Below are 21,474 nucleotides of genomic sequence, written 5' to 3'. Positions count from 1 at the left end.
ACAGCTGCCACTTAAAACTCAAGTTCAGAATCGACAGACGAAAGGCCCCTTGAGCAGACGCGGCACTCGCACAGTCCCAGGCCGCCTTACCAAGCTGTCCCTGTAAAATGACCGCAAGCCGCCGGCTCCCTTCTCCGCGGACACACTGACGAGATGTAGTAAGTTCCTTTGGCCTCAAAGCAAAGAGGCCGCAGCCTCGGCGGGAACACAGAGCGGGGCCCCGGGTGGGCAGGTGGCCCCTGGAAATGGCCACCGATTACAGGCGGGGAGAAGCCGCCCCGGCTGCGGCCGTGCAGGGACAACACAGACCAGCTCGTTACCTTTCGACTGAATCTTCTCACAGTTGGGGGAGATGATGATGCACTTCAGCTTCCTGAGCTTCAGGTGCTTGAGCACCTCCCTCAGCCCCAGCACCAGCCGGCGCTTGGTCTTGGCCTTGACCGGATCCTTCTGGTACATCCGGTCTTGGAAGCGCACCAGCTCTCTGAGCAGGTCCGTGACGCAGGCGTCCACCTCCTTGCTCAGCATCTGGCTGCAGTAACTGAAAGAAAAGGGCCGAGGCAGCTGCGGCAACCGCACAGCCCTCTGGGGGCCAAAGACATGGGGCTCCCGGCCCACTGGGTTTCGTGTCCTCCCTGAGCCCCGACCATAAGGGACAGAGCCACTGTGCCCAGCTCCCCCAGCGGCCCGCCACTGAGCCCCACGGCACTGCTGCCCCACGGCAGCTGCTGCTCACAAAACCCACACCCCGAGTATGGACTGTGCCCTGGAAGGAGGCAGAGCTCCCGAGAAAGCAGAGCACGAGACGGAGCCGGCCGCTCCCCACTCATCCCCCCACAACACCAACCTCGACTGCAGAGGGCCTCTGCCTTCACACCAGCAGGACAAACGCCCCGCAGATCAAGTGGCCGGATGTGGGGACAGGACGAGGACGGAAACCGGGCCTGGCCCCACGGCCGGGGCACATCACGACAGGAGGGCCCGGCGCTCAACGCCAGAGCAAGCACCACCCGCCCCGGACGGTCACTCACTCCCGGAATCTCCGGCTGTGGATCCTGGGGCAGCCAGCGCCGTCGGGGACCAGGCAGAGGCCGTCCGCCTCCTTCTGGGGCTCGGTTCTCGGCGGCTCTTCTGACTTGCGTTGCCCCGCGGGAGTGGGGGCCGCCGACTCCTCCGTCCCCTCTGCGACGCCACAGAGAAAGAGGCCGTGGCACGCACCTGCGGGGTGGGGTCTCCAGAGCAGCCCCGTCACAACGCCACCGCGGTGACGGGACGCGTGCTGACGGCTTGGGAGAAACAGAAGGACCACCTCCCGCTCTGCTCCCTCCCCAACCCGACTTAGCCACTGTCGATCGCTGGAGGGACACTCCTACAATTTACCATTTTAGCCGTCCCGAAATGGGCAGTTCAGTTGCCAGATTTAATTTTGATATTTAACCTGAAGTTCGTATCGCCCGGTTTTAAAAGCAGTTTTACACAGTCCTTGACTCTTCATATATAACGGTTCAGACCGCTTCTTCAGCAAATGACCCTTTGGTGAGATCCAAACTCAAACATCCCAACTACGAGCTTCAAGCTCATGGTCCCCCCGTGACTTCTGGAGACTTCCAAGTACACGGGAGGGGACACATAACCAGAGGAGTCTGCCCACCAGGACAGCACGTGACGGACGTCTGGGGGGCGGACCCAGAAAAGCCCCGGGAAGCCCGCCTGGCAGAAGGCGTCTAAGGGTGGATGGCAGTGGACCCCCAAGCCCAGAGCCCCTCCAGGCACATGCTGACAGGAGGGGGTGCCCACGTCCTACACACACACACACGCACACACACACACACGCACACACACGCACACACATTGCCGGTGCCCCTGCTTCTGGTGACCCCAGAGGGGAAACTCCCTGGACGCCCACCTGCCACGTGGCCTGTGAACACACCCCAGGGCTACACGGCAGGGGACTACCGCCACAGGCCACAGACACGCCGCGGGCTGGAGGGGCACAGGTGGCAGGATTCCCCTGGAACAAAGTCTGGGCGAGGCCCCGGGCCGAGGGCACGGGGGCTGCTGTGCTTCCGAGCCGGGCGCCGTGCTCCCTCTGTGAGAAGTCCGCGAACCGCAGGCTCACGCTCCGTGTCCTGCTCTGAGCGCGTAGCTCAGTAGAAGCTCCCGAGCGTGTTCTCCACACGGCACCACGACCCACGCTGCTGGGCGAACTGCCCTGCACTTACTGGCGGTCACCGTCACGGCCACTTCAGGTCGCGGGAACCGTTTGAGGACTCACGGATCGCCCTGGGGGCCTCGCCCCGCTGTCCCCAGAGTCTGGAGCGCAGGCGCCAGGAGATGTGTCCGCCCACGGGGGCTCCGACAACGACCGGCCGTCACGACCGGGCTCCCGACGGCCCTGCACACGGCCGCCCCCGCCAGAGCCCGCGGGGCAGCAAACGCGCTCCGTACCTGAGGGCTCGGCCTGTTCCAGGGCCTCGTCGCCACCGCTCTCCCCGTCCAGCGCGGCGTCACTGGCGGGAGCCGGGCTCACAGTGTTTTCTTGGAGACGCTGCTGCTTTCTCTCCTGCCGTTCTTTCAAAATAATCTTTAAAATTAAAGAAGCGATTAAAACACCTACACGCTTGTCCTCTTAAGTGAAAAGCTCTCCTGCAAAACACGCCACCCGACGTCAGCTCACGGACGCCGCGCCTCCCCAGGGCCTGCAGAGCCGGGCACACTGGACCCGGGCCACCCTCCGCCGGCCGCGACAGCCCCAACGGGACCCGTATCCATGGAATCTGAACGGCAGGCAGATGACCCCGGGTGGGGTGAGAAGGAGGACGTCACGGCCAAGCACTCCCCGCCTGCAGCAGCAGGGGCGCCCTGCCGCGTCCCCTCTGCCCTGTCACCCAGGGGGGGACCGCTCGTCAGAGAACCACACACGCCTCTTCACAGGGCACATGCAAGGGGAGTCCACATCCACACGTAAAACGCTAGGAGCCGGAAGACGTAACGCACACACAGGAGAGTCCTAGGTTTTTCCGCACCCCGTTTCAAATGGCCACCCTGTACCTTCTTCAACGACGTCGGCTTCTTGGCTTTGGGGACCTCCCTCTGCTTCCCCTTCTTCATCAGCGGGGCGCTGGAGTCCAAGGGGTTGTGTGGGGTCTTCACCTGGCTGAAGTGGCCCTTCTTCCCCGACACGGGGTCTCTGGAGAGAACCGGCACCGCCCCAACTGCCACACGGAGGGGACGCACTCATCAGGACGCCGCCACACTGCCCGTCCGCCCGTGACCTCCCTCGTCCTCATCAAACGGATGCTCACACAGCCCTGTCATGGGCAACGGCTCTCAGGGGAGTTTAGTGTCTTCTGGGGGAGATCCAAAAGAGCCATCAACTGATCTGGGGAGAAGCGTCGTCCTATCCCTGTGATGGCACCTGCACGCTGCCCGGGAGAGGGTAGACTGGGGGTGGGGTGGGCCCCCACCCCCCCCCCACCCCCCCCCACCCGTGGGCCCCCACCCCCCCCCCACCCCCCCACCCTCCCACCCTCCTGACACTAGGTATTTCCAGACAGCGCGTACTCACGACGGCTCTCCCAAGGAGTGCCTCCCCATTTCCAGCTGACCCTGCCTCTGCAGAAGGGGCCACGGGTTTCCACACATCCCTCCTCCCTCCCTAGCTTATAAGATTCTAGGAATTCTTCTAGCGGATTCTTGAGTTTTCCAGACAAAAATACACTCTCCTCGATCAGCTCCTGTGCAGCTGGTGACAAGCGCCCCACCATCCACACAAGATCACAGTCGCGCCTTGCCGTTTCTGCTGCGCTTTCCCATCCTGCTCCCCTTCCCAGCTCGTTCCGGCTCCGAGGAAACCCTCTCTTCCCTCTCTCGGGGACCATTTCCACACACACACCCCAGAAAAGAGAACGGGACAACACCCCCCACGTCCCCACCATGCAGCGTCAAGGACCCCACTATCTCCCTGCCCTCCTCGGGTCTGGAATACAGAGGTTACTGGCGTCTTCCCTGGCGGCACGCCGGGTGCCCTGCTTCGGCCCACAACGGGTCTGTACTCCGGCTCCAAGCCACCGCCAGCCCCGCGCAGCTGCTGGGATCTCCGAAGCTGTGCTCCCACGGTCGGTTTGAGACATACAGGCGACGAGCCGTTCTTGAACCACCCCCCACCCCCACCCCCCGTGCTGACCCTGCTCACATCCACTCGCTCTGTCCCTAACGCCACCTCCCAAGGCAGGACCTCCGCCGGGCTCCTGTGACTCCCGCCGCCTGGGCCCCTCCCGTCTGCCCTCTGCCAGGCGACTCTCTACACACGGCATGAGCGGGTTGCCTGGGATCCCTCCCACACGCACAGTGAAGACGCCAACCCCCAGCCCAAAGAGCAGCCACCAGGCGGGACACAGCTGTCATGACACATCACGTCAGCCCCCTCGGACGCGACCAAAGGCTGACAGCAAACGACACAGCTCTACCGGTGCTCCATCGAAGTCCGGTGGGAACAGCACGGTCTGGGGCATCCCGTCCGGGGTGCTCCCATTCTCTCCCTGCCGACAGCTGGCTGCAGCAGGGCGGAGGAGCACCTGTGAAAACCTGCAGCTTCACGGTCTCTGCCGGAAGGGGCTGCTGGAATCAGAGCGTGAGCGTTCAGAGAGGTGACCCGGCAGCAGGCCGGGCAGGCAGCCTCGGCGGTGGTCGTCTGCGGGCAAGCAGCAGGGCGAGAGCCAGGCCGCCCACATCCCTGCCGGCGACAGAGCCCTCGTGCGTGTGCGGGCAACACACGAGTCCCAGGGCCCCGAGCCACGGCCGGCCTGAGCACGGCCCGCAAGCGAACACACACCTGCGACCACACGGGCGGAGGCGCCTGTGCCATCTCCACGCGTTTGAGCACAACCTCCGGTGTGTGTGCCGTGCAGATGCAGGAGTGACCCCTGGAGCGCCACGGACAGTAGGAACAGGGAAAAGCCACCGAGCTGAGACACCAGCGAGCTCTCAGATCCAGACCTGCGCAGCTACTAAAAAATCCCCAACGAAACCACTGCCCATCACTGCTCTCGGGGGGTGGGGGTGGGGGTGGGGGGTGGCGGGATTCCGAATCCCGAGCTGCGACAACATGCTAACTAAAATGTTCACTATTCTCAAGAAATTCTGAGACTTTCAGAAAAGGATGAGAAGAGAAGCCGGGGGAGCGCTGCTAGCTGCGGGACATGGCCGACGAGGGACTCGAGGCAAATGTGTGAGCACATCTGAAGCCAGGGATTCGATGACAAGAAACCGTAGAGGGGGCCCCGCAGTAGACCTGACACGGCAGAAACGCCAGTGAGGATGCAGAGGAATCAATACAAGCGATTCAGTCCCAAGAAAACACTCAGAGGGATTAAGAAACGCGACCCGACCCGAGGACAGTGGGGCGACGGCCCGCAGACTGACGCACGCATAACGTGGGGTGAGGGGGACGAGAGAAACAGGACTGAAAGTTCCCGAGTCTGAGGAGAGCATCGGTGCCCAGAGCCAAGGCACAGCCAAGGCAGGGCGCACGGAGACAGATGCACAGCGCACGCGCCCGGGCCCAGTGCTGAAGGTCGACCACAGAGAGCAGGGGGACAGCAGCTCACCACAACGGGAGCGGGACCAGGGGCACCTGCCGTCTCGCAGATGACAGTGGAGGCCAGAGCGCGACGGCACCCGGAGCACAGGCACGTGTGTTGGCCAGTGTCCCGGCGCCCTTTTTCCAGTCAGATTCGCACCCTGTGTCTCTCTGCAGCAATTCGCACAAGATCTTAATCTTCTTCATCATTATTACTGCTCGTGGTGATCTGTGACCAGTGATCTTGGGACTTCCCACCGCAACTGTTCGGAGCCCCACGAGCCACGCGCGTGTAAGACGCGGAACCTAATCGGTAAGTGTTATGCGCAGACTGCTCTACTGACCGGCCGTTCCCCGGTCTCTGTCCCCTTCCTTGGGCCCCCCCAGGCCCCGAGACACAGCGGCACTGAAATCAAGCCAGCTGACAGTCCCGCCAATGGCCTCTACGTGCTCAGCCACGAGGCGGCCCGGTGAAAGCCGAGACCGGCCAAAGCCAAAGCTCTTGTGACCGCCACGGTGGTTCCTGAAGGGCGCTAACTGCCACTCCAGCGAACGCACGGGCAGTAAGAAAGTAGAAGCGGGAGAGCCTGGGTGGCTAGGCCGGTAAAGCGTCCGACTCTTGATTTCGGTCCACGTCACCATCTCACAGTCACGAGATCAAGCCCCGCATCAGGCTCTGTGCTGGGACCCGCTCAAGATTCTCTCTCCCCCCTGCCCTCCACCACTTGCATGCTCGCCCACCCTTTCTAAATTTTTTTTACTGATTATTTTTGAGAGCGCGCACGCCCTAGCAGGCTGGCTGAAAACAGGCCTAGGATATTCGGAAAGGGGGAGGTGCAGGGGAGGGGGGAGACAGAGAATCCGAAGCAGCCTCCAGGCTCTGAGCTGTCAGGACAAAGCCAACGTGGGGCTCAAACCCATGAACCGAGAGATCGTGACCTGAGCCGAAGTCGGACACTTAACTGACAGAGCCACCCAGGTGCCCCTCTATTTCTTAACAGAAAAAAAAAAAAAAAGGGAAAACAGCCTTATTGCTGACGTGGAGAACGTTTTAGTGGCCTGGCCAGAAGATGAAACCGGCCGCAGCCTTCCCTTCGGAGAAGCCTAACCCAGAGCGAGGCCCTGACTCTTCAGTCCCGTGAAGGCTGACAGAGGTGAGGAGCCTGTAGAGGACGAGTCTGAAGCGAGCGGAGGTGGTTTCCGGAGGTCTGAGGAAGGAGGCCGTCGCCCCGACGTGGAAGTGCTGGAAGGGGCAGCTGCGGCAAGTTCTCTAGAGCATCCGGCTGAGGGGATCACGACGGCGGCCGCACTCACCGGCAGGTGTTCGGGGCTGAGGCCAGAGCCTCCCGTAGGAAGAAGATGCCACCTAGGACTTTCCGTGGCTGGAGAGGAGAAGTCGGCGCCTGGCTTCAAAGCTTCCAAAGACGGGCCGGCCGTCTCATCGGGGCTAATACGGCTGGTGACTTTAAGTTGAAGCCAATGCTCATTGACCATTTTGAAAATCCTAGGGTCTTTTAAGGCTAAATCTTACTTCTGGGGAAGACAGCAGAGTAGGAGGGTCCTAGGCTCAGCCCATCCCATGGTTACACCTAGATAACAGCCACGTGAGTGTAAATAACCCAGAAAAGGACCTGACAGGCAGAACAGACTCTCCCCAGCTAAATGTATGGAAGAGGCCACATCAAAGATGATAGGAAGGGGGGAGACACGGCCTGGAGCCAAATGGACCTGTAGGACCGTCCACAGGAGGGAGAAATGCAGCAGGTGCAGAGTGGAGAAGGGGAGACCCCACACCAGACACCCAGAACCCACAGTGGGAAGATGAATCACCATACTCGGCTTTGAAAACCGGACAGGTCTAACACTGTGGGTTCTTAGTCAAGCAGGGCATAGCACCTGAAACGTTAAGAATCAATAACTCTGCGCCAGGAGAACTGGAGGGCTACGGGAAACGGAGACCCACCCTCACAGAGACAGCACGCTAGCCTTGCTGAGGTACAGCCTACAAGCAGCAGGCTGAAAACAGGCCTGGGGTATGCGGGAGGAAGATATGTTTACTGACCTCAGAGCATGGGCCGGAGGGGCAGGGATCCTCGGAAGACTTCTCCCAGAACAAAAGAGCTGGCAGGTGCCATTTCCCTCCCCCACCCCCAGCCGAGACACCCAGGAACCTGTGGGAACCAGCACAGAGTGAACACTCTCCACCTTGCTTGGTAACACTGTGTCCTGCCCACACCCCAGCCCTGCACTCTCCTGAGGACCTGCCCCCCTACCCTGGCCTCGGCAGCTTTCTGGGGCAGAGCGGCAGGCCCCCTCCCACAGTGGACTGGACCTTGCCAGCACTGTGCCCCTCACTCCCATGCTCTTCTGCAGACCTACCCCCTGCATCCAGGCCTGCCTCCGGGAGTTTTCCTTGTGCACCGCAGGTCCCCAGTGGCAGCGGACCAGCAGGGACCTTGCTGGTATCAGGAGCTCCGCCCCAGAGCTCTCCTGTCAATCTCCCCCTCCAATGTGCCCTGGGCCCAAGCCCATCCAAACCAGTGCCACCAGCCAGGCAGTGAGCAAGCAACTCCACAAGAGCCCAGCACCACTCCCAAGTGACTCCTGCCCCAGGATAGGGGACGATCACCACACACACCGGTCCGACTGTGGCCCCAGCAGTGGGCAGGGGTCGGACATGTGGTCTGATTGCAGGACCCACCCACCAACACAAGCTTCTCAGGAGACAACACAGGGAAAGCTCCCTGCAGTTCGGTCGGTGCTACCACATTGCCCGCAAACATCCGGTCTGACTCAAGCCTACAGCAGCCCCTGACTGGTGAGCTCACAACACGGGACCAAACACTGCCCAAAACAGGCACAGAGAGCCATTGCAGACTGAAGGAAAAAGTGCCTAGGCCACAACAGGAGGGCACATGCAACACATGCAGGTGACGTCCCTGAAACGCCAGGCCCTAGGGAACAGGGGACGCTGCACCACAGGGCACTGCAGCACCTCTTCCTCATAAGGCCACGACTTCCAAGAGCAGGAGACACAGCTGACTTTCCTAACACACAGAAACAGAGAATTAGACAAAATGAGGAGACAGAAGAGTATGTCCCAAAGAAAGAACACGGCAAAATCGGAGCAAGAGAGCTAAGCGAAATGGAGTTAAATGATATTCTTGACAGAGATTTAAAGTAATGGTCATAAAAAAAACTCAGTGGACTTGAGAAAAGAGTGGAGGACCTCAGTGACACCCTTGACAAAGAGAGAGAAAATGTAAATAAAGAACCAATCAGAGACAAAGAACTTAATAACTGGATTAAAGTGCACGAGATGGAATAAACTGTAGACTAGAGGAAGCAGAAGAAAGAACCGATCAGTGACCCGGGGAACGTAACAATGGAAAACGAAAACCATCAAGTAGAAAAGGAGAGAGAAAAAGAAAAAAAAAATGAAAAAAGACTAAGGGAAGGAACTTAGCAGTACCATCAAGTGTCATAACATTCATATTAGGAGTTCCAGAAGAGAAAGGAGGGCAGAAAGCTAATTTAAAGAAATAATAGGTGAAAACTTCCCAAATCTGGGGAAAGAAACAAAAATCCAGATGCAGGAGGCACAGAGCTCCCCTGCCATACACACAAAATAAACCCAAGGAGGTCCACCCCAAAATACTTAGTAACTAAAATGGCAGAGGGGCACTGTGTGGCTCAGTCCGTTGAGCGTCTGACTTCGGCTCAGGTCATGATCTCACAGTTTGTGGGTTTGAGCCCCGTGTCGGGCTCTGTGCTGACAGCTCGGAGCCTGGAGCCTCCTTCGGATTCTGTGTCTCCCCCCTCTCTGCCCCTCCCCTGCTCACACTCTGTCTCTCGCTGTCTCTCAAAATACATAAATGTATAAAAAACAAAAAACTTAAAATGGCAGAAATTACTGATAAAGGGACAATTTTAAAACCAGTGAGGGAGAAAACAGTTACATACCAGGGAAACCCCATAAGGTCATCAGCTGATTTTTCAGCAGAAGCTCTGCAAGCCAGAAGGGAGTGTGGCACGATCTAGTCAAGATGCTGAAAGGAAAAAACTTGCAGCTGACAACACTCTAGCCAGCAAGGCTGTCATTCAGAATAGAATGAGAGATGAAGAGTTTCCCAAACAAACAAAAGTTAAAGTTAAAATTCATCACCACTAACCGAGCCCTACAAGAAATTTTAAAGGAGCCTCTGTAAGTGGAAAGGAAAAACCACATAAGCATGAGTAAGAAAGGCAGGGAGCACAAAAGCAGTAAAATTAAGCGTTATCTATAAAACTCAGTCAAGGAATTCACAAAATAAAAGGATGTAAACTATGACACCATATACCCAAAACACAGTGGGAAAGGAGTAAAAATTTAGTGCTTTTAGAATGGATTCAAACTTAAATGACCAACAACTCAATACAAACTATGTATAAGATATGATATGGAAACCTAATGACAACCACAAATCAAACACTGGTAACACATATGCAAAAATAAAAAAAAAAGAACTGTAAGTATATCACTAAAGAAAGCCAGCAAACCATGAGAGAAGAGAGCAAGAGAAGGAACAGAGACGATCTACAAAAAGAATCATAGAACAAGTAACAAAATGACAACGAATATGTTTCTATAAATAGTTACTTTGGATGTAAACGACTAAACGCTCCAGTCAAAAGACATAAGACAGAATGAACTAAAACAAAACACTTAAATGTTGCCTACAAAAGCCTCATTTCAGACCTAAAGCCACATGCAGATTGAAAGGGAAGGGATGGAAGAGTGTTTATCCTGCAAAGAGAAATGAAAAGATAGCCAGCGTAGCAATGCTTTTATCAGACAAAATAAACTTTACGACAAAGACTAAAACAAGAAACAAAGAAGGACACCCTATACTCATAAAGGGGACAATGCAACAAGACAATAACTGTAAACATGTACGCACCCAACGTGAAGGTGCCCAGACACAAAGCAGCTACTAAAAAACATAAAGGGAGTAATCAATAGTAACACGTTAACAGTAGGGGACTTTAACGCTCCACTTACGGCAATGGGCAGACAATCCAAGCAGGAAATCAGCAAGGAAACAATGGCTTTGAATGACACATTTGACCAGATGGATCCAACAGATATATTTAGAACATTTCATCATAAAACAGAGTGTACACACTTTTCGAAGCGCACATGGAACATTCTCTGGAAGAGATCACAGATTAGGTCACATAACCAGTCTCATCGAATTCAAAAAGAGAGAAGTCATTCCATTCATCTTTTCTAACCACAGCACTATGAAACCAAGAATCACAAAGAAAAATTTGGAAAGACCAAAAATAACTGGAGGTTAAACAACATACTACTAAACAATGAATGGGTCAACTAAGAAATCAAAAAGCACGTGGAAACAAATGAAAATGGAAACATGACAGTCCAAAACCTTTGGGATGCAGCAAAAGTGGTTTTAAAAGCAAAGTTTACAGCAATACAGGCCTACCTTAAGAAACAAGCAAAGTCTAAAATAAACAACCTAACCTTACACCTAAAGGAGGTGGAAAAAGAACCAACCAACCCCCAAACCAGTAGAAGGAAAAAAAATCATAAAGATTATAGGAGAAATAAATGATATGGGAACTAAACAAAAAACAAAACAAAACAATAGAACAGATCAATGAAACCAAGAGCTGATTCTTTGCAAAGATCAACAGAAGCGATAAACTTTTAGCCGGACTCATGGAAAAAAAAACAGAGGACTGAAATCAACAAAATCAGAAATGAACGAGGAAAAATAACTAACACCACAGAAACACAGAGAATTATACAAGAATATTACTGAAAATTATATGCCAATAAACTGTACAACCTGGAAGAAAGGATAGATTTCTACTAACATATAACCTCCACTAAACTGAATCAGGAAAAAAATACAAAATTTGAACAGACCAATTACCAGCAAGGAAATTGCATCACTCATCAAAAACCTCCCAACAAACTCAAGTCCAGGACCAGAGAGGGCCTCACAGGTGGATTCTACCAAGCATTTAAAGAAGAGTTAACACCTATTCTTCTCAAACTATTCCAAAATATAAAAGAGGAAGGAAAGCTTCCAAATTCATTCCATGAGGCCAGCATTATCCTGACACCAAAACCAGATAAAGACACTACAATAAAAGAGAACTGCAGACCTCCATCACTGATGAACACAGATGCAAAAACTCTCAAGAAAATATGAGCAAACTAAATTCAACAACACATTAAAAAAAATCATTCACCAGGATCAAGTGGGGCTTATTCCTGGGATGTAAGTGGGGCTCAATATTTGCAAATCAATGAATGTGATACAACACATCAACAAGAGAAAGGATAAGAACCATATGATCATTTCAACGAATGCAGAAAAAACATCTGACAAACTACAACCACCATTCATGTTAAAAAGCCTTAACAAAGTAGATCTACAGGAAACACACTTCAGCATAATAAAGGCCACATGTGAAAAATCCACAGCTCACATCATCCTCAACGGTGAAAAACTGTGGGCTTTCCCCTAAGGTCAGGAACAAGACAAGGATGTACGCTCTCACCACTTTTATTCAACAAAGTACTGGAAGTCCCAGACACGTTAATCAGACAACAAAAAGAAAGAAAAGGCTTCCAAACTGTAAGGAAAAAGTCAAAATTTCACTATTTTTAGATATGATACTATATACAGAAAACTCTAAAGACTCCACCAAAAACTACTAGAACTGATAAATGAATTCAGTAAAGTCACAGGATACAAAATCAATGTACAGAAATTTGCTGTATTTCTACGCACTAAGAACGAAATAGACTGAAGAGAAATTAAGAACAGTCCCATTTACAACTGCACCAAAGATAATAAAATACCTAGGAATAAAGTTAACCAAGGAGGTGAAAGACACGTACTCTGAAAACTATACAACCCCAGTAGAAGAAACTGAACATAACACACACAAATGGAAAGATATTCCATGCTCATGGGTGGGGAGAACAAATATCGTTAAGACGTGCATACTACCCAAAGCAATCTACAGATTTAATGCAACCCCTATCAAAACATCGAAGCATTTTTCACAGAACTAGAATAACCCTAAAATCTGAATGGAACAACAGAAGACCCCGAATAGCCAAAGCAATCTTAAGAAGAATAAAACTGGAGGTATCATAATCCCAGACTTCAAGCTCTACCACAAAACTGTAGTAATCGAACCAGCACAAAAACGGACACATAGATCAATGGAACAGAATAAAGAAGCTAGAAATAAACCCACAATTGTATGGTTCACTGACCTTCAACAGTGGAGACAAGAATACATAATGGGAAAAAGTCTCTTCAACAAATGGTGCTGGGAAAACCGGACAGTTACACACAAAGTAATGAAACAACTGCTTTCTTACACCATACACAGAAACAAGTTGAAAACTGATTAAAGACCTAAATTCGAGACCTGAAACCATAAAAATCCCAGAAGAGGGCACAGGCACTAATTTCTCTGACACTGGCTGTAGCAGAATTTTTCTAGATATGTCTCCTGAGATTAGGGAAATACAAACAAAACTACTGAGACTTTATCAAAATAAAAAGCTTCTGCCCAGTGAAGGAAGCAATCAAACTTAAAGACAACCTTCTGAATGGGAGAAGTTACATGCAAATGACATAGGCAATAAAGGATTAGTATCCAAAATACATAAATAACTTACACAACTCAACACCAAAAAAACAAAACAAACAAAAACCAAAAAACCAAACAATCCAATTAAAAACAGACAAAAGGAGCGCCTGGGTGGCTCAGTTGGTTGAGCGTCCAACTTCGGCTCAGGTCATGATCTCAGTCTGTGGGTTTGAGCCCCACGTCAGGCTCTGTGCTAATAGCTCAAAGCCTGGAGCCTGCTTTGGATTCTGTGCCTTCCTCTCTCTCTACCCCTCCCCTGCTCATGCTCTGTCTCTAAAATAAATAAAAACATTAAAAAATTTTTTAATAAAAAAAAAAAAGACAAAAGACATGAACAGACACTTCTCCAAAGACGACATTCAGATGGCCAACAGGTGCATGAAAAGATGCTCAACATCACTAATCATCAGGCCTCTAAAAGCCCTCCCTTTGCTCCTGCCCTGTGCCTGCCGTCTACCCTGTTGCCAGCCAAGGCCACACCTCGTGTCTCTAAGAACCTGGGAGTACAATAAAACTGTGTTCTCCTGAGCCTCTCCTCTGTCTCCTCCTGTGGCCACACCTGACTCACCATCCCATTAAAAAATACAGAACAAGCCCAAAGCTAACTGCCGAGGAAAAGCGGACTTTGCCCACATGTAAAGGTAAAAACAAATTACCAACTTCTACCAAAGCACCTGGGTTGGTCTGAGACACACAGTCAGAGCCCTGCAGACCTTTCCCAAACAGATGAGTTGAGACAAGTAAGGCTCAGGGAGGGCTATCCGAGGGGCAGCGGTCCCGGGCGTTGGTGTGTATGTACCCAGACTGGTGACGGATCCAAGTGTGGATCCTGGTAAGAATACAACTACCAGCATCACTGAGACAGTCCAGGAAACTGACATATACAACGTGAGTAAATCTCAAACACCCTGACGCACGAAAGAAGCCTTACATGAAGGAGCGTGTACCACCAAGTCCCTTCACGCGAAGCTCTCGGACAGGAAAAACGATTCTGTGGCAGACCTAGAATCCACACGGGGCTGCCTGGGGCAGCGGCAGGGACGGGCTGGGAGGGGCCGGAGGGAGCTCCCGAGGATGCTGACGGGAGTCTGGGTCCCACAGGTCTGCGTGTGCCAAAACCCTGCAGAGGGCCTACCCAGGATGTGCGCACCTCACTATATGCACGCTTTGCCTCCAAAGAGAAACGACCCATAAACGGAGGCTGAGCTCTAGGTGATGACGTGCACGCCCCCACAGGCAGGGGCAACGTCGGCAATGTGCAACTTGGAGATACAGCCAAAAAACAAAACAAAAACGACACACAAAAAAATGATGGGCGGACAGGCCAGGGTCTGCGGGGGTCCCTTTCTTAAAAGGCCAGAGAGTAGACATCTCAGGCCCCTGAGCATCTCAGTGTTGCAATATTTAACCGTCACTTCCAAAGTCATCACGTTTAAGTAACTTGTAAAAATCTAGTCTCTTAACCGTTCCGAAACGCACAACCCGGGGCATCAATCACGCAGTGTTGCGCGACCATCATCGCTCCCCATTCCCCAAGGATGTTCGTGCCCCCACGGAAAGTCTGTCCCCACTCAACAGGAAGTCCACGTACCCTCAACCCCCACGACCCTCTAATCCACTCTCTGCGTCTTTGTCTACTCTGGATACTTCCCGTACCACGTGCCCTGCGGAGGCTGGCTCGTTTCGTCAGCACACCGTTGTCACGTCCACCCACGTGGGCGCGGGTGGCAGGGCCGCCTTCCTTGCCACGGTTGAGGAGCGGCCGGACGCCTGGACCCGGCTCAGTAGCCGTCTGCGCGGGTACACACCCGGGGGGCGGGGGCTTCCGCCTTTAACTGTGGTGATAAAGCCGCTACGAACACCGGCTTGCACGCGTCCGAGCCCGTTTTCAACTCTTCCGGGGGCACAGAGGAATGGAATTGCCGGGCACGTGACAACCTCCACTTAGCGTTCTGAGGAGCTGCCAGCCGGCTTCCCAAGTCAGTCTCGGCATCTCACGTCCCCCGGGGCCCCCATCTCTCGACATCCCCGCCAACGCCTGCTATTTCCCGTGTCTGACTGCGGCGACCACAGCAGGTGAGAGGAGCCAGCTCGCTGAGGCGCTCGCTTGCATTTGTGAGATGACTGATCCTTGGAGCATCTTTTCACGGGTTACTGGTCCCGTGTGGATCTTCTTGCGGAGCCGAGTCGACGCCTCTGCCTGTTTTTCAGCAGGTGTTTATCGTTGAGTTGTAGGAAGAGTTCGTAGATCTTTGGACATCAAACCCTCATCAGATACGTGACTTGCAAACATGGTCTCACATTCTGCGAGTAAATTATCTTTTCACTTTCTTGAAAATATCCTCTGGTACACAGAAGTCCTTGGTTGGTTTTTATTTACGTGGTCCTGTTCGCTGTCTAATTACGAGTCATGAAACTGACTTTTGATTTCTTCCAGCATTTTTACGGGTTTAGTTCGCACACTTAGGTCACTGCCCCATTTTGAGGAAAATGATGTATATGGCGTGAGGCAGAAGCCCAGTTTTCTGTGGTGTGTAGGAATCCAGCTGTCCCAGCACCATCTTTAAAAGTGTTCCCTGTTCTTTTAATGAACATATTTGGCCAAAGATTCACCACCCATAGATATGTGGGTTTATCTCTGGACTCCCGATCCATCCTGCTGGTTATCTTTCTCCTTATCCCACTACCATGCACTCTGGATTCTACAGAAATACCTCTGATTACAGGATACAACAGTCACAGAGCAGTCGGGATGAAAAAACCCTTACCCGAGAACACCACCGGCTTGGAGGACGCTCTTGCACTCTGGGCGTGCTGCTTCTTTTCCAAGGCTGCCAGCATCCCCCCCAAATCCAGCTGTACTGGAACCTGGCTCTTCTTTCCACTGTTTTTAAAATTATTCTAAGGAATTAAAAAATCAGAAGTTTATTTAGAATACTACTTCTCACAACCCTTTACTTTGTGACAATCCTCTACAAGATAAAATGAAACAGATTCAGAGACCATAAAAATCTTCTAAAAATTAAAGGAATCCCAAACGATGCCACATTATCTTTTTTTTTTTTTAATGTTTTTTTGAGAAAGAGACAGAGTATGAGCTGAGGGGAGCAGAGAGAGAGGGAGGCAGAAGATCCCAAGCAGGCTCCGGGCTCTGAGCTGTCAGCACAGAGCCCGACACGGGGCTCAGACTCACAAACCGTGAGATCATGACCTGAGTCGAAGTCGGATGCTTAACCGACTGAGCCACCCAGGGGCCCCCCACATTATCTTTCAGTATTACTGCCACGGTTGTTTATTTCCTCCTTCTCTCAGAGCCCTGAGTTTATAATTACACCAGCAACATTTCAGTCTACGGCTACACTGTGAATAAGAGTGCATACTTATGGATAAAAAACCAAGACCTGTAGGAAGTCTGGCAACAAAAGTTTGTGTGAGGCTAAGTGACTGGTGTCACTGACTCACCCATCCAGTCTGCAACTGCCCAGGTGAGTCAACTGAATGCCGTGAAGTCATGGGGAAAGGATTCAAAATACACACAGCAGGTAAGTATTAAATTTAGGCACAGAGTGGGATATACTCAGCAAATGTAAGCTCTGTCTGGAAGACTGCTGCACGCATGCGCTCCAGCACCCCCACTCCTGCCATCCTGCCTAGACGAGGGCCCACGTCAGGGGCGAACACAAAGGGCCCCACAGACTCGCTACAGAGACCTCCGCAGGCAGGGATGGAAGGTGACCCAGTTATGACGCAGGAATCCCGTTAATTTGCACACGGGCTGAGAACTTTACTTCTCGCAAATGTGAAATTATTCCACCTCAAAAGGCAAAAGGACAACGAAGATGCTGGAGACGAGAGAAGACACCGGCCACGTGCAACCTCTCCATCTAGGTGGCGAATCCCAAGTTCAGCCCTGAATCCACCGGGGCGGGGGGGGGGGGGGGGGGGGGGGGGCGCGCCTCAAGGGGACCCAGCTCTTCACTTTGTATGAATCTTGGAGGCTCTCTTATTTTGGTTCCGTTAGACACTGCTGCCTCACAAAGGAATTCTTGTCCCCCCGTATAAACGGAGTCAATTTATTCCCTTCAAGTCCAAGTTTCCTCAGCAGCCCGTGCCCCTCCTTTCTGACACAGCAGTGGCAGTCAGTGACCAAGTCTCGGTAAAAAGATGACAAAACATTTGAGCTTAGAGCACGTTTCTGTCAACATGCTAGGTGTGATTCTCCAATGAAGGAATGAATCACAACAAACCACCTGTCTTGGTACATAGAGAAATCTGGAAAATAAGGTTTAGCCGAGCAAGAAAAGTTCAGCCTGGAGCGGTGATGGGTTCGACCGGAACATTACCTGTGGCTGCTGTCTGGATTGAAGTCGTGGAGATGCCCCTCGGTCCCTGCGCTCAGACGCCGCAGCCAGGCTGGGAAAGTCCTCGGCGTCCTGAGCAAACCACACACCCTTTAGCCATCCGCGGACCATGAGCAAGTGTGCCTACGTGCAAGGCCTTCCTTGCTCATGTCCTTCTGTCTGTAACGAGCCCCACACAAGTCCTCAAGGGCACCCACACCAGCCCCACGCTGTCTGACTCTTAGATTTACGGAGCAATGTTGTAATCCTCCCCCCCCCCGCCCCCCCCCACAGGGAGCGAGCAGGGTCCCGAGGACACGGGGGCCCCTGACCCCCTGGGCACAGGCTGCAAGCGTGTTGGTCTAGACTCAGGAGACAGAACCTCCCTGTCTCGTGTGCTGACCCCAAGCTAGAAAATAGGGCAGGGGGCCTCTAACAACGACGTTCCCGCCATTTAAAAGCATCTTGCGTGCTTCTGTTAACATCTCAGCTGAGTCGCAGAAGTTATGTGGGAAACGAGTGCACAAATACACGAGCTCCTCGTTGGCACAAACCATGCTCTACAGGGTCGTAGGTCTTCAAACGTGCAACCCCAAAGTCCCCGGGGTGATGTTCCAGGAGCCCCGGGAGCCCCTAAGTATGCAGGTAAGTGTCAGGTTTGGCCCTACGCTGGATGCTGAGACACACTTCTGCCAGCGCCAGGAGCCAGGACACTGACTCTGGAACTGAGTCAGAAGCCAGCACGACTCCGTGCCGGACATGGGCTTTCTTGGGGCGCCACAGGAAAAGAATCTACAGAGCAACGCTGGAAGTTGGATGTAACTCCCTCGGCCAGGGCCCCCGATGGAGTCAGGGCACTCTAACTTTCTCTCCAGAGTAAAGCACACGAGAGTAACACTGCTGGATAGAAAAGCAGACCCCACAAAAGCCAGCGTGTCAAGGCAAGGGAAGACCAGGTGAACGAGATACTGAGGGTAAACGTGAGCCCCACGGTACACACGCTACCAGACCCCAGGCGGCAGTCCGTGTCTAGACCGCTCGCGCACTCTCGCGCTCGCTGGGCGCCCGTGCCGACTCGGGGACCACGCCGGGCCACCACGGTGAAGGACAAGGGGGGACAACTATTTTCTGTAGCACTGGGCAAAGACTATTAAAGAAAATAATGGAGACTTTCCCTTCGGAAGCCAGCACGAACCCACGTTTCTATCACCACAGACCCACTGTTACGTCATACGAGGTGAGTCATAAATACAAATGTACTTCAATCCTTGGCGGCTCTTGAATGGTCAAAACTTCGTATTTCGACTTAGACTTTTCTTTCTTTTTCTTATGCTTTCTTGAGGCTTCATTTTGCTCAGGATCGCCACCTTGTGACGCTTTGGACTAGAACAAAAAACAGCAAAAATCATGGGTTTTTAAGACATTCACTAGAGTGCTTCCTCCCATGAGTCAGCAAACTTGAGATATCAGGTTGTACAACCACAGGGCAGCTCTGCTCCGAGTTTGGCTCCTCGTCCCTATTTTCCAGAGAGCCAGCGTTCAGCAGAGTAATCGAGGAAAAGAAGTCTGCTGAAATAGTTGTCACATCCGGTTATTTTTAAACCGGTAGACGTGGACAAACCTACTTCTGAGCCAAAAAAGATGTCTCTAATACCGACTCGAAGTCTTTTCAAACACTCGCGTGCCCCTTCCGGCACCACGGCCCAGTGGTCCCTAAACTACACATCGGAACCCCCTGGGGAGCCTCCGGATGGGACAACTGCCTAGGCCCATCCCACACCGGCTGATGTGACGCCACTGTTCCCACTCCCCCTCAGTCCCTTGGCCTTTCTTCAATCAGGTCAGATGCACCTTGGCCTCAGGGCCTTTGCACTCGCGCCCACACTTGGATGTAGGCTAGGACTGCACCGTCACTCCAGCTCAAGAGCAATGGCATCTCCTCAGAGCCTCTCCCTCTTCTTCCCCTCCGAGGCACTAACAGTACCTGTCTGCACAGCGCCGGACTGTCAGGACAGAAGCGCTAACAGAGCAGGGGCTCCAACGGAGCATCTGGGGTCCTGCTTCATCCCCAGCGGGGACTTGGCCTCCAGTGGTACTGAGAAGAAGGTTTACCTACTGACCCAAGGGAGCTGTCCATGGAATCTCGTTAGCGAACAAGGCAACTGTGAAGGGTGATGTGTACAGAATGACCCCATTTTTGTCTAAAAGAAAAAAACCTCAAAGAGCAAAACAAAAAAATCTCTACTTGTTGATGCTCTGGGGACCCTGAGGTAGCTCACGTACCAGGCTGTTGACACAGGCTTCCCTGGGAGGGAACAACAAAGGGAGGAGAAGATGACCTTGTTCACAAGCAGGTCTTTGTGGTATTACGTTCTGATGTAACATTATCTTGATAATAAAAATTCACAGCAGAAGGCTTCAGAGGGAAAAACCATTGTGACCCCGTTATCTCCGTTACACACGAGACCACGCCCTCTGGGTTATCAGACCACAGGCGATCCCAATTTTCTCGTCTTTGGCTTAGAACACTTCTAAAACTTTCCTTGCGCCTATCATCAAAATAGAATTTTAAAAGAGATTCTGGGAAAACAAAACCTCTCCACTCTAAGAATTTAACTGAGCGCCAGGAAAACTGGTTCGGATGGCGAGACGGCAGCAGAGGGGAAGCAGCAGCCAGAGGCCCAAGCGCCCCATCCTGCGGCCTGTGCCCACACGCCCCGAGCTGGCGGCACCGAGTGCAGAGGGGACTCGGCCGCTCCGCCAGAGTCCTGCACATGGTTCGCAGAGCCGTGAGGGCAGGCACACAGCTGTGACCTCACCGCACCTGTCGCCAGCACACCTTCTCTCCCTCAAACTGACCGTCAACGCACAGCTCCCGTTTGCGGGGGACAGTCTGTGACACTAGGGGTATGAGAGAGTATCCCCACCCTCAAAAAGACGGGACATCATTGCACTAAACAAACACGGCCATATTACAACCTGAAATAACGTACCAGTACACAGTGAGATTCGAGAACACAATCTAGACCCGTAAAAAAGGCTCTTTAAGAAATGAAACGAAGGGACCAATAAAGATGACAGCTTCAAATTATTTGAAAGGAGAGAGAAACGTGGATTCTGAAATGCTATCTTACAACAAGAAAGCTGCAGTTAGCCAAGCATCACTGACACGCAGCTGATCCCACAGTGTGGAACTCAACGGTTTTACTGTTGAGTAAACAGGGAGAGCAGCTGGAATTCCACAGACGAAGGACGAGGGGGCGAAAGAGCAAGCCTTCACACGCCAGAGCGTTAAGCTTCTGCCGGCGTCTCTCCCTCAGAGGCTTCACGACGGCTCACGGCCACGGAGACCACGGGTCTGAAACGGACAGGGCCCCTCCCTCGAAAAGCTCCCGCTCATGTTCCCGGACGGGGGTTCCACCTTCTCCACCAGTCGTGTTCCCGGACTGGGGTTCGACTTTCTCTCAAGGCGCAAGTGGGACCAAGTCAGATCGGGACTACGGTACAGAATGGGACACTCCCCTAGGAGCTGAGAAGAGATGACGAGACTACCCGGTCAGGGGCAGAGAAGACCAACATAACCCAAGTGGGACACATACCTTTTTAGTAGGGTGGACGTGTTTCTCTTTGCAGGAAGGGTCCGCAGAGAAAACTTCCGAGGGTGACATACTAGCGCTTTTGGGGTCTGCTGATGAAGCCACCGTCTTTAGGTTTATCATGGAAGTAACGTTTTTAGGGGCCGGTGGCCGTTCTGTAGATAATGTCTGCCGAACAACATAACCCATTGGTGTCCAAGATAACTCTGCTCAAAGATAACCAAAATCGTTGAACAATCTCAACAGTAAAATAAAAAGACTCAGAAACCGCAAA

General features: G+C 52.6%; 1 protein-coding gene across 8 annotated transcripts in view; it reads right to left on the bottom strand.

Annotated features, from left to right (window-relative positions):
* Window positions 1–21,474, bottom strand: part of SECISBP2 (SECIS binding protein 2) — a 39,503-nt gene that overhangs the window by 5,465 nt on the left and 12,564 nt on the right. For 2 of the 8 annotated variants that reach the window (XM_042912166.1, XM_042912173.1), the window contains 8 exons: window positions 21,204–21,406; window positions 18,865–18,987; window positions 17,608–17,697; window positions 16,033–16,165; window positions 3,052–3,215; window positions 2,449–2,584; window positions 1,032–1,218; window positions 321–541 (listed from right to left, as the gene is read on the bottom strand). In XM_042912166.1, coding sequence (XP_042768100.1) covers window positions 321–541; window positions 1,032–1,218; window positions 2,449–2,584; window positions 3,052–3,215; window positions 16,033–16,165; window positions 17,608–17,697; window positions 18,865–18,987; window positions 21,204–21,406 — 1,257 coding nt within the window. The remainder of the gene's footprint in view (window positions 1–320; window positions 542–1,031; window positions 1,219–2,448; window positions 2,585–3,051; window positions 3,216–16,032; window positions 16,166–17,607; window positions 17,698–18,864; window positions 18,988–21,203; window positions 21,407–21,474) is intronic. The other 6 variants (XM_042912168.1, XM_042912172.1, XM_042912167.1 and 3 more) reach the window with 5 other exon arrangements.

The sequence above is a fragment of the Panthera leo genome, chromosome D4 (assembly GCF_018350215.1).
Source record: "Panthera leo isolate Ple1 chromosome D4, P.leo_Ple1_pat1.1, whole genome shotgun sequence".
Lineage (NCBI taxonomy): Eukaryota > Metazoa > Chordata > Mammalia > Carnivora > Felidae > Panthera > Panthera leo.
The sequence above is the reverse complement of the archived record's forward strand: the minus strand, read 5'-3'. Positions and strand labels throughout refer to the sequence as shown.